Source organism: Branchiostoma floridae, chromosome 8 (genome assembly GCF_000003815.2).
Source record: "Branchiostoma floridae strain S238N-H82 chromosome 8, Bfl_VNyyK, whole genome shotgun sequence".
Lineage (NCBI taxonomy): Eukaryota > Metazoa > Chordata > Leptocardii > Amphioxiformes > Branchiostomatidae > Branchiostoma > Branchiostoma floridae.
In genome coordinates this window covers 21,672,534-21,685,254 of record NC_049986.1, presented here as the reverse complement: position 1 = coordinate 21,685,254, position 12,721 = coordinate 21,672,534, and the positions used below count along the sequence as shown (strand labels likewise).

General features: G+C 42.0%; 1 protein-coding gene across 1 annotated transcript; it reads right to left on the bottom strand.

Moving 5' to 3' along the window:
- Positions 1 to 254: 254 nt before the first annotated feature.
- Positions 255 to 11,175, bottom strand: LOC118420990 (beta-1,4 N-acetylgalactosaminyltransferase 1-like). The gene is made up of 10 exons (XM_035828108.1): positions 10,909 to 11,175; positions 9,932 to 10,057; positions 9,442 to 9,548; positions 9,182 to 9,222; positions 5,685 to 5,865; positions 4,378 to 4,464; positions 3,869 to 4,056; positions 2,373 to 2,513; positions 1,551 to 1,776; positions 255 to 1,145 (listed from the first exon to the last, which is right to left on the bottom strand). Exons 1-10 carry the CDS (start codon positions 11,115 to 11,117, stop codon positions 961 to 963), a joined length of 1,491 nt encoding a protein of 496 aa, XP_035684001.1. The 5' UTR covers positions 11,118 to 11,175; the 3' UTR covers positions 255 to 960.
- Positions 11,176 to 12,721: the final 1,546 nt, after the last annotated feature.

The window sequence follows — 12,721 nt, the reverse complement described above, 5'->3', positions numbered from 1 at the left end:
GTCTTACTGGAGGAAGGATTGCCGTGTGATAGATGTCGGTTAGCTGGGAAATGAGTCCACTCTATATATAGCTATATATATATATAGCTAGGTGAAGTGTTCGGTCTCTTCCACAAAGGGGGTCGTATGCTGGAGTCGAGACGTCGAAACACTTAATATATACACTAAATGTACAATTTCTAGTACATATTGTGCAATGTTGTAAAATCAAGACATGGAAACTAGTGAACCGACAAAAAAAGGACACTGACACGTTTCCAACAAATTTGTGATAAACATGTTGATAGTGGTTAGTGCGAAAGATCTGAGACACCTAGACCTTTAGCTGGACGAGTTATTATTGTTCTTGGATATAGGCACGGTTATCTATTTAGGCCACAGCAAGTAAATTTCATGGATGGTATCCTCTGCAGTGATATAGGTGATAATAGTGAGATAGGGCGAAAAAAACAAGAATTGAAGCCACGAAACATATTACTACAGCCAACAAGGCATTCGATTCATTCCTGTATTCAAGACGTGAACTAGTGCAGTAAAAGTGACACTAGTGTGGTACACTGGTATCACTTACCAACATGGCAACTACTCATGGCATCCATATTGGTGCCACTTTTACATCTATCTAACTAGTTTCATTTCTGTAGCTAGAGTCATGGCTTCCTGGCTAGTGTGACTTCTACAAGTGCAATCATTAGCCTACAACACAACATATTTGCCCATTTTGGTACTTTCTCGTCATGTTGACCATCTCAGAAGAAAATAAAATTAAGACGCTGATGCTATCGATACAATTTACTTGCTGTGGCCTTATCAAAGAATGCTCAGGATACCAGGGAAACGGATGAATGTGCTCCATAATACATCCATAAAGCGTTGGTCATTATTACAATGTCGCAATAATTGATTAAAGTTTAAGCAAAACATTACAATTAGAGCAAGAATTAAATCTTAGGGAATACCTCATTCGTCTTTATTCCAACACTTGACATTGTATCTGAAATACTGGTAGTTTACCAAGAATTTGAGGTACGCTCTCCCAGGCTCGCGAAATTTGACGTACTGGTCATTGCTCGTCTGGTCATGGTTGATTCTTACGAAGCTACAGGCAGCAGCCCTCAGCTTGCCCAGCCCCTCGTAGAAAAACTCTGGTGAGGAGAAAAAGAGTGGAGCAAACGCTTTAAGACTTCGAATCTCAACCTTAAGACTTGGTAACTACATCTATTCATTTAGCTTGCTATTTAAGACAAAAGAGGAACTTTTACAAAAACCTAGATATGTGTATGCAGCCTTTGCATGGATGCCCGAATGTTGTTTATTTTATGATTCTGATTACATAAGTAGTTACTGTGTGCTAAGGCAGCCGTGTGGCACCATATCTGTTAGACATGACAGGAGAGGGTTAATGTCACAATGGTTCTATGGACTGCAAGGTAGTATAATATGCGATACTACATCTGGCAAGAGCAAAGTTTGTGACTCAACGTGGTCTGCATAAAACGTGATATCATAATGCGTATCGTCATGAATACTGTTACTGAATTCATCCTTACCTGTATGGGCGTATCGCGAGAACGCTGGATCGAACCCGACCTCTCTGACCTTGTCCGTGCGACCCAGGAAGAAGTTGATGACCCTGTCCACCCTGTGGCATTCTGGGAAGTCTTTCAATGTCCCGTATGTTCCCGTGGTCTGCACGAAACAGTCCCCCTCCTCGTCTCCCTCCAGAATGTTCAGTTTGTACATGCTCATGCGGGCGCGCCCAACCAAGCCAGACACCTGAAGACAAGGTAGCGTCTGTTTCAGTATTGTCATTTGGTTAAAATCTCAGAAGAAAAGTCGTGCTTCATGAACTATACTGCAGCGACACCTAGCATGGTGCATATGCAGTACAGCCGGTGAAATGTACACATGCAGGAACCATAAAAAAGAACGACAATGCCTTCTCACATTAGTTACCACGCATGCGCGGGTGAAAGGAACTCATGGGACCTTCATCTTTGACATATTACTCAAAATTTTTGTTGCCCACACATTTGTAGTGAACTAAAAAAGCTAAAAAAAACTTGTAAAATTTGATGACAACCAGCAGAAATTTTTGTGGTCTATACTGCAGCGACACCTAGCATGGTGCATATGCAATACAGCCGGTGAAATGTACACATGCAGGAACCATAATAATAATTCGAAGGCAGTAAAAAATAACAGTCCTCAATTCTGTTTGTTCGATTACTAGCTATTGAATGTTCTCCTAGTAAGCTGATACTGTCTTATGTTTATTGAACATATATTGCCAAAGATTCGTGTAAAGCCAAAATCAACGTTTATTTGATGTTAACCAATATTCCTTGGTCTCAGAAGAATGTTCCACTTACTATGTCAATGTCAGCATTTTCTAGAACATCAACCAGTTTTTCTAGCTTGGTTTCCGGTGTGAACAGGAAGTCGTCATCCATCCAGAGCATGTAGGGAGTTTTCACTTGTGACACCGCCAGGTTCCGACCTGCAAACCAGCCCTGTGGTAAAAGTTTGAGCAAAGGGAAAATGATTTTTTATTTTTCTTAACTCACGTAACAAGGCCTGAAGGCCACTCAAGGTTACGGGTTACATGATTGGAACTGTAACAGCAACTCTTCGCCCTAGGTCAGAAACATCATGATTGAGACCAGCCCAATTGCTCACTATGAGTGAGGACTAACTGACCCAATAGGCGAAGCAGGGGTTACGAGGGCTGCTCGGGAGATTCCCTACCCCGGAATGGTTTGATCCGCTCGTGTGGATGTTCGCACATGTGGCGGGTTCTTTAACGTGCTTGGGATGTTGCTCTCCCCGAACACGGGACCTCCATTTAACGTCCTATCCGAAGGACGGCCCAAGCCGAAGCTAGGTTACTCATTTTCACTTGAGTGAAGTGAGGAAAGTCGTGTAAAGTGCCTTTCCCAAGGGCACAAGATCGGTAACACAGTAGGCGGATTCGAACCCGCAACCTCTCGGGGTGCACGGGCCGAAGAAACTGCCACTGCGCTACGTACACGGTCACACATGATGCATTATAGCATTTAAACACATGGTCAACCTGCCCAATTGCCGTCGAACAACATTTGTATGAATCGTGAGAGCGTCATCATTCATATCTCGGCCATTGTTCAGATTCCTGTGGTCTTTTGGCACAAGTATGCATGAATATTGATATATGACTCTTATATGATCTGTTTCTTCCAGATCACTTCAGTGTCACAGACGAAGGATAGTGGATTCTATCCGAAACGTCTGACCGTTTCAAAACCATATCAAGTTGCTTGAGTAACTACTTTTTTGGCGTATGACTCTTATATGGCCCTGGCCTTTTGAAGCTGAAAAAGATGAATGTCAAATAGAGACATTTACATCGTCACATACAGGATCTCCATACAATGACCGCTCTCTGTCACATGCCATATACTTGCTACTCTCCAAGCAGAGGTTAGGCTCCGGCTGTTTTTTTAACGTCTTTTTAGTCGTTTTTATCGGGCTTTCTATTTTGGCATTTTTCTTGAAGTACGCCAGTTAGGTTTTGACACAGCAAGATATTAAAAAGATAGAAAGCCCGATAAAAACGACTAAAGAAAACGTTAAAAAACAGCCGGAGCCTACCCTCTGCTTGGAGAGTAGTCTAGGGCTAACGTCACATTTCCAAACTGGGGCCCGTTTGTGGAAAAGAAGAACTGCAATGTATACCTAAAATATACAAAAATAAATAAATACCCACGAGTACACGACTATTCCCTTTACGTCCTGTGTACGTCGGTGGCTTTTATATCATACTTGTTCCCGAAATCTGTCTGACCTTGCCCGGTTTGCAACGTGACGTAGGCCTAAGCAAAAATCTTACCACTCCGAAAGGCATGACGTAATGGTCCACGTTGTCTCCCTGGAGATTCTGTACCGGACGACTGTCGTCTGCAATGACGATCCGGATGGTTGGGTAGAACTTCCGGATGCTCCGGATCAGATTCCGGACGGAGGGGTACCTCAGGAAGGTCTTGGTAAGGATCGTCACCTTCCGGTCGATACTGTTGTCTGTTGGGTGGTTTACCGGGGAAACAGGGGTCAAAGTTCTTAGATATATTGCAATGCTAAACTTTCTTGTAAATCTAAGATATACAGTACACGGATCGAATTATCAACAACCATTGAAGCTGTCGCCTAATTCAGGATGAATAATGACCAATCAATTCAAGACGTAAACTCGCGAAAGTTACAGGTACGTCCTCTCATTGACACGTGATGTTACGGATACATGACGTCAGCAATTGGTCAAACGTGCCAAGAAGTTCTTAACGAGAAGATGTAAAATGTAAGAAAGGTTGCCATAGCAACCGGACAGAGACACGCCCTTACCGGGTCCGGGGTCGTACAGCCGGGGGACTGGCCGGAAATTGATCCTTATGGGGATGGTGACGTCATGGTCAAAGTACCGGAACTTCACTTTTGTGGAAGAACAAAAATACAGCTTGAAAGAAGAAGACAAAGACGTTTCATTTCGCATATAGTAAGGGTCTTTAAGCACAACCAAGGAGTACTTACTTACAACGTTTCTATGTCTATCAGACACAATCAACAGGGTAGAATGACTGGAAACTACTTCTTGTTGCTACTTACAGCCGATGTAGGTGGCGCTGCAGCAGCAAAAATGCCGTTCCAAACGTGGCTCAGCTTGTATCCCCCCTCGTCTCTGTTCATGACTGGAGCTGATTTTCTGATCCAAACTTACTCCTTAAGTAAGTACTCCTTGGTTGTGCCTAAAGAACCTTACTATATGAATAAGTCCCAACCTGATGAAGTTATTTACGGAAGTTTTATTACGGTTCTTAGGGCCGAATGTCGGCACGTACATGTGGACATTGGCACACCAAATCAGTGTGTGTTTTTGGAAAAGTATATACAGATCATCTTGGTATTGATCTTAGTGTTTTTTGCAACATCTTTTTTACGGGTAAATAAATTATTTCAAGTGTTGGGCTGATCTTCCTCAGTTAACAGTTCATAGACATATTGATTACTGTAAATGCAGAGATGTTCGCGGTGGATTAATGTTCGTGGTTTTCGCGGTGGCCGCTTCACCGCGAATTTAAAACCACCGCGAACATTTTTCCATAACAGTAAGAGACTACAGTGCTACCGGGAAATTAAAACCACCGCGAAAAGTCCATTTTCCCGCTACCGCGAAATTAAATCCCCGCGAACTTAAATGTATTTACAGTATCATATGTTTGCTCAAACCTACGAAATCTTGGATAGCCCCACTATTTGCGGTGTTTTGTGTGAAAAGGTGTCTCAAGTCCTATTGGTCATATCGATTTAGAAAGCGATGCATCGGTACTCGACCTACATTTGTCGTCTTTGGTATTTGAACACTTGCTTTTGTATCGATTGTAAACAAATGTACGAGTTTTACCCAGATTTTGGCTATTTCTTTGACTTTGGTACAGCAAATACTGTAAATGCAGAAATGTTTGCGGTGGATTAATGTTCGCGGTGACCACTTAACCGCGAACTTGAAACCACCGCGAACATTTTTCTATTATGGTATTAGACTTCAGTCTATCGTGTTCACGTGAAATTAAAACCACCGCGAAAAGTCCTTTGTCCCTGCTACCGCGAAATTAAATCCCCGCAAACTTAAATACATTTACAGTATCACTTACCCAGATCCAGTCTCCCCAGTTCAGGCTCTGTGTTGATGTAGACGAGAAAGTCCAGTTGGCGGTTCAGATGAATTAAAGACGAGCTTTCGATGGCTAACGAGTTAGTCCGACGTTCGCTGACGTCAACTTCGGGAACTTCCGCCGCGATGTCGAGAACTCCGAACTCTGCCGAAAATTCCACCTGCGGACAAAAGTGCTCATTGTTCCGTAAATATCTAACATCTTGTGGGTTTGTTTGTTTGTTTGTTTGTTTATTAGGAATCTCCATTAGTTACATTGAACTATTCTTCCTGGAGTCCTTTACACACAATGAATAAAATACATAACAACAAATTATACAGATAATGTTGATCAGACAACTAGCATAAATCAATCATTAACATTCTTAACTTATCATATTGTGCAATACATTAAATTACTCATAACGTCAATCAATCAATTCATCATTATCCTCATTCAATTAACATAAACAAAAACATTATTATCATATCATATCATACATGTACATAATATTATCATATATTAGATATTGTGGAGGTCAGAGGTCATGAAATATACAGATGGGACATAGTCAAGTTTACCACCATGAGCTGATAGGTGAGTTTTTATGTCTTTGAGTTTTTGTCCAGGACCAGATTTTTACTTTGAAAGCACGTGGATTTGAGGATGTAATGTGAATTGGTAGAGTGTTGTATGTTCTGATAGCTCTGTATAAGAAGGTTCGAGTAATGGCATTAGTTCTGGGTTTGGGTAACAGGAATGCTCCTTTCTGTGCTAGTCTGGTGTTGTGAGAATGTGCGGTGTTAACTGTTTTTAAACGACTGAAAATGCATTTTGGCTGTTTTTCCTTTACAACTTTATGGAATATGTTGATAGTGCCTGTGAAAAGTCTTTCTTTTACTGAGGGCCAGTTTAACTGATTATGTAGTACGTCTAGGTTTGCGTCAAAACATGCACCTGTTGCCAGCCTAGCTGCTCTATTCTGGATAACTTGCAGTTTGTCTAGGTGGGTCTGAGGCGATGAGGACGTAAGTACTAAGCCGTAATCTAGGTGAGATAGGACCAAGGTCTGTATCACAGTTTTCAACAGGTTGGTAGTGAAGTATTCCTTATATTTCCTAATTGAAGCAAGAGCTCCTGCCATCTTCATCTTTGTTTTGTTTACTTGTAGAGCCCATGAGAGCTGCTGATCCACAGTGACACCTAGTAAGTCCGCCTGTTCCACCTGTGTAATGATTTTGCCTTCGATGGAAAGTTGTAGCTTCGGCTTCCTTTTTAGCCTATGTGGTGAACCCAGGACGATTGATTTTGTTTTGCCAATGTTGAGGATTAACTTGTTTGTCCTCACCCAATTCCATATCTTAGACAAGTCTGTCTGCAGCTTATTTTGTAATTCTGTAATGTCAGAAGCTGATGTAGATGGGGTGGAATCATCAGCATACATCACAACCACACTTTGGGTAGTTACCATTGGCAGATCGTTTGTGAAAATACAGAAGAGAAGGGGACCGAGGCAGCTGCCTTGGGGTACGCCACATTTTGTTTCAATGAATGATGAGTAGCTTCCATTCACAAACACGGCCTGTTTCCTGTTTTCTAGGTAGCTTCTTGTCCAGTTTATGGCAGATTGTGTAAAGCCATAACTTTGTAATTTGGCCAGACAGATCTCATGATTGATAACATCAAAAGCAGCACTAAAATCTAACAAAACTGCTCCTACTAAGTTACCCTTGTCTATTTCTTCCAGCCAGTAGTCTGACATTTGTGTGAGCGCGCTAGAAGTGGAGTGGAAGCGCTTATACGCATGTTGATTACCGGAGAAAATATCATTTGATACCATGTAAGTTTGTATTTGCTTCTGACATATTCTCTCCATGACTTTACTTATGACAGGTAATAAGCTTATTGGGCGACTATTTGGTCCATTGAGTGGGGAGGATTTGTCTTTTATTAATGGAATTACTTTAGCTTTCTTCCATTGGGAGGGGAAAATTCCTTGCACAAGGGAGCTGTTAAAGATGTGGCAAAGTGGTTTGGCAATGTAGTTAGCACACAGCCTCAGCAAGGTATTGTCTATATCATCGTGCCCGGTGGCTCTGCCAGGGTGTAGTGATTTTAACTGTTCTTCCACCTGTTCTACTGATACTTGTTGAAAACTGAAAGAGCAATACTTTTCAGCCATGATATGTTCTTTAATTGGTTCGACTGCCTTGTCTGTGTCAGGATCGTCGCCACTTGTGAGTCTTGTGACTTTCTCAGTGAAGTAATTGTTGAAATACTCCGCAATTTCAGCTGGTTTCAATAAGATTTGTCCATCTGATTCAATAAAGTTTGGTGTCTTACTGATGTTTCTACCCAGCATTCCATTTACTGTTTGCCACAGTCGCTTGCTGTCGTTATTCCTACTATGTAGGTCGATCTGTTGTGTGTAGAAGGTCTTTTTCTTTTTTCTGTTTTCACGGACCACTATATTCCGCAGTCTTCTATAAGCCTTGTGGTCGGCTGTCTCTTTAGATGCCTGAGCTTTGCGTTTCGCCTGATCTCTCTGATGCATAAGTTCTCGAAGGTCACCGTCAACCCATTGGGCCGGCGCTGCCCTTACTGAACGTTTACGCACCGGAGCGTGCTTGTCAATGATATCGGTAAAAATGTCCATAAAGCATGTTAGGGCGTCTTCTACATTGTTTTCGCTTTCCACTACGTGCCATGGCGCGGACTCAATATCATGTAAGAAATGATCTTGGTCAAATTCCTTGTAGGACCGCTTGAGAATCACTGTAGGTTGTCCTTTTGGTACTTTAGTTTTCGTTTTGCGAGTTGTGTGTATAAGATTGTGATCTGAACATCCTAGTGGGACGGACTGTGTGCTTGTTAGTTTTTCAGGCCTGTTTGAAAAAATTAGATCTATACAAGAAGAGTTTACTGGACCTTTGGAAGTCTTAACTATTCTAGTTGCTTGATTAACCATTTGCTTAATGTTCAAGGCAGTCGACTCTAGGTAAAGTTTGTCTCTTAAGGAACAGGTCATGTTTGTCCAGTTTATATTAAAATCACCCAGTATTAATACTTCCTGTTCTGTATTTGTCGCCAAATCAAAAGCCTGTATGATTCTGTTGAGGTAGTCCAACTTGGCACTTGGAGGCCTGTATAGGCATCCTACCAAGATTGGCTGTGTGTGTGGAATGTGAATCTGCGCCCAGATAAGTTCAATTTCGGGAGTTTCCAAGTCAAACCGTCTTTTATATGGAATACTGTTTTTTATGTACATGGCGACACCCCCTCCTTTGTTGGTCATCAACATGACCTCATCTTGTGGGTCATTTACAAATAACGTCACAAACTTTTTACGGGTTTGTTTTTGTAAAACGAATAAAATGTCACAAAATGAGAAACTTCTCCATGGTACTTATTTGAATACATTATTCCACACCTCAAGACATATGCATAGAATGTTATCCTATTTGCAAAGTAACATGCAAATAAACGAAACATTTCACCTTATAAAGTTCTCTAAAAATGTTGTCGTCGACTGAAAGTTCTGTAAAAGATCATACAACAACGTTTATGTTTATGAATAGCCATAGTTTTTTATATACCGTTAAAAGATTACTAAAGGGTATCTTTGCTCAACTAAATTGGCATTGTTCTAAAAGTGCAACGTATTCTATCGAATACCGTCTAAGTATACATCTCTTTCGCTTTTCTAGAGGAATCGTGAAAGTTGTTGTCTGTTTAAATGTAAAAATTAAAAACCTACCCGGAATGCCGATAGCTTCCCCCGGCACGACTTTTAGACCCATGGAGGGGTAACTCAGCGGGCAGGACCCCCTCACCAACAGCAGGGGGTCGGACATCCTGGACACTCTGTTAGGGGGGGGGGTATATGCAGATACGTGTAACGCTAGTTCACCTTTATCCAAGAGGTAAGATATCTCCGTTGCTAACGGATACATGTATCAAGTCGACGAAAGGCGGTTTTGACATTGAATTGACTTAAGATCTCTAGAAATCCTGCTTATAGAAATATCCAATATAGTGAAACTTTTGCCGTGGTTTGACTTTCGTGCTTTTCGCGACACCTCATATATGCGTTTCCACTCCAGTGCATATCAAAACATCGAGAAATTAATAAACTTCACAATAGCAACATTACATTGTTGATATTTATCGTTGTTTGTTGTTATTATATGATTTTTACCAAGAAAACTTTATCTAAATGCGACAGTGTCCCACAGAATGCTATATACCTGGCGCGAAATTTCTCCAGCTCTTTCTTCCTGCGCTTCTTTACTTCTTCCTTCTCCTCAGTCGTCATGGCTTTGGGGAAAGGAATTGATCCTTTGTCGCACACACAGGGGCCTCGGTCAACCAATCTGGTGTAAAAAAAAGAAGACAGTTTAGGTCACTTACATCTGCGTATTTGCCTCTGATACCCCCACACATTAGGCGCGATTCGATCGGACGACGAGTCTGCGAGCTCTAAATGACGAGGAGGCATGACCCTGACGGGAAGGGGGAACTCTGCCATTTCTTCGTCGGCATCAGGGTCATGCCTCCTCGTAAATTAGAGCTCGCAGACTCGTCGTCCGATCGAATCGCGCCTAATGTGAGGGGGGTATAAGGAAGATGTTTGATAGACATCGAAACGTAATAGGGCCTTCACACTGAAATCGAATTAGTAGGAATCAATCAGAACCAGCCGAATTCAAAAATTTGCAAAATTCGTGCCACAATCGGGTGGGAATTCTAAATGGACCTTATATCTCTTTCACACGAGAAGGAATGAGCCGAAATGCCTGGGCATTTGTAGTGCATTTTCACTGCATTCCATGGCCAGATATTCTTTTGGTCACATTCTGGCAGGATTCGAAGTGGCTTGCTGTTTCGGTTCTTCGTCGATGAGATCAGAATGTTTCGAATAATGTTGGAATGCCGTAGAATGCAGTTAGAATAGTCAGAATACACTTCGAATTCCGTTCGATGTTACTCCACTTCAATTGCACCTCGGAAGTTTTGAGCACGACAAAACCATTCGTGACGGCTCCAAGAATGGGTAGAAATATCTGGAATGGGGCGAGAAATTAATGTTTAGAATGCACTACGAATTCCCAGGAATATACAAAGAATGGTCATTCTGACGGCATTCCGGCTGATTCCACTTTTGGTGTGATATGGTGAGAGATATTACTAGTGGCGTAAAAGAAAACTCCTACATCCAACTCACCTCGCCGTTTCGTTGATCAACGTAACAGAAATGTCTTGTTTAGACAGTCGTTTCTCCCACCGTGACGCACCCACACCGCCAAGTCTTGTATCCATATCTGGTACCAAAACGTACATCATTACACAGAACATGGCGAATCCCTGACATAGACACACTTTCAACAACGTACTGTAAGCCAGTTTAAGCCTTAGAGGGTCCGAGAAAGTCATTTTTAAGGCAGTCGGAGGATAAGCAGCATCAGTCCGGCTATCTGTCGTCTGTTGACAGAGGTAAGGCTTACATCCGGGTTCCTACTTAGCCAATGGCGACCGGGCTTCTAAATTAACCAAGAGACACTGTTTTCTGTCCCAATATTAGGATAAGACTCGGGGTTTTAAAGGGGGAACTAATCATGTGTTTTGTTGTAAACTTATTTTCCTTCTTTATTTCACACATTTTGGACTGTGCTTGGGACGATAGACCAATACGGTCTTTAAGAACCCTTTCCAAATATTTGTTGGTTGCCGGTTGGTATTCAATACTAAATTTGATAAAACGAAAGAATAGATAACAGCTGATAACTATAACAGCTAAATGTAAATGATCACCGCTTTCTACCAGCCCCAAGTCCGTACATGCGAAGTCAACATAAAACGGTAGCAATCAAAAACCTGGTATATCAATCAGAAACACAAATTTTAGAACGCGCCTGAAAGGCGGCCGCAGAGCCTGCAATCGCATTGAATCAAGTCGGGATGAACAATATCCGTGGATTATCAACGTTAACGATCCTTAAAATGAACATAAAATTATTAGATTGGAGACGCTTTCCCAGACTTTTTCCCACGTTTACGTTTGTAGGTCTCCAATGAACGACCAGTCCCACTTTACTTGTCCGTTGACATTATTTGTAGTTGTCCAAAAAGAAGGACATCTACTCTCTAGATAGCCCCATGATGATCCCTTAAAGCTGCCTACAAGTCGTGTTAGGTTCCACGGTATGACAGCAGAACAAAAGAGAGTGAAGGCAGACAATACAAGAACCGGCACTCACCTGTCAGAATCAAGGGATATTGATCTTCTCTGACCTGTGGATAAACTTAAAGTACAACACCTTTCCATCACCTGTCACGGTAAGTGCGTCTTATTTGCGCAGTTGCAGATAAGCGTCCGTAGATGTTTGTCTATTTGTGGTTTTGCGCTTTATGAATCCTTTTAAAAGGCTTTTTAAAAGTGTCCTCTACTTCCGAAAAGGACTTTCTTTTCTTCCCTTTTCTCACACATCAAAGGAAAGACTAAGGCGGGTGGTTGGGCCCGAATAGGATAAAAAGGAAAGTGGTCTCGATCCAGTTGTAGCTCGCTACTGAAGAGTTAGTCTTCTACAGGTCCGATTACAGAGAGGACAGACGCTATAGTATGTACAGTATTTACAGGTTCGAATTCATTGTAACGGGGAAATTCCCCTAGCTCTTTTCGACAAGCACAGTGAACAGTCGATCACGGCTTAACGTCCTGTTCTAAGGACTGCAACCCTTTCCGGTAGCGGACATATGTCGGGTGAGCAACACAGCCGGGATCGAACTCACGGCCAGAGCAGGGCCGCTAATATAACTACTGGACTACGCACATGCGCTACCGCTTGCCTCCAATAGTTGCATTTTGGAACTATAGTTGATAGTTCAGAGACAAAGATGGTAGAACTCTAAGTGACATTCTGTCTATAATCGCTAGATGCCGCTTTTAAATAAAGGAGCTACGCATAACTTGGACTTTCGGCAGCTGCCAGAATCAATGGTAATGATTAGGGCTGGGTATCGGTACAGCGTACCGGTAC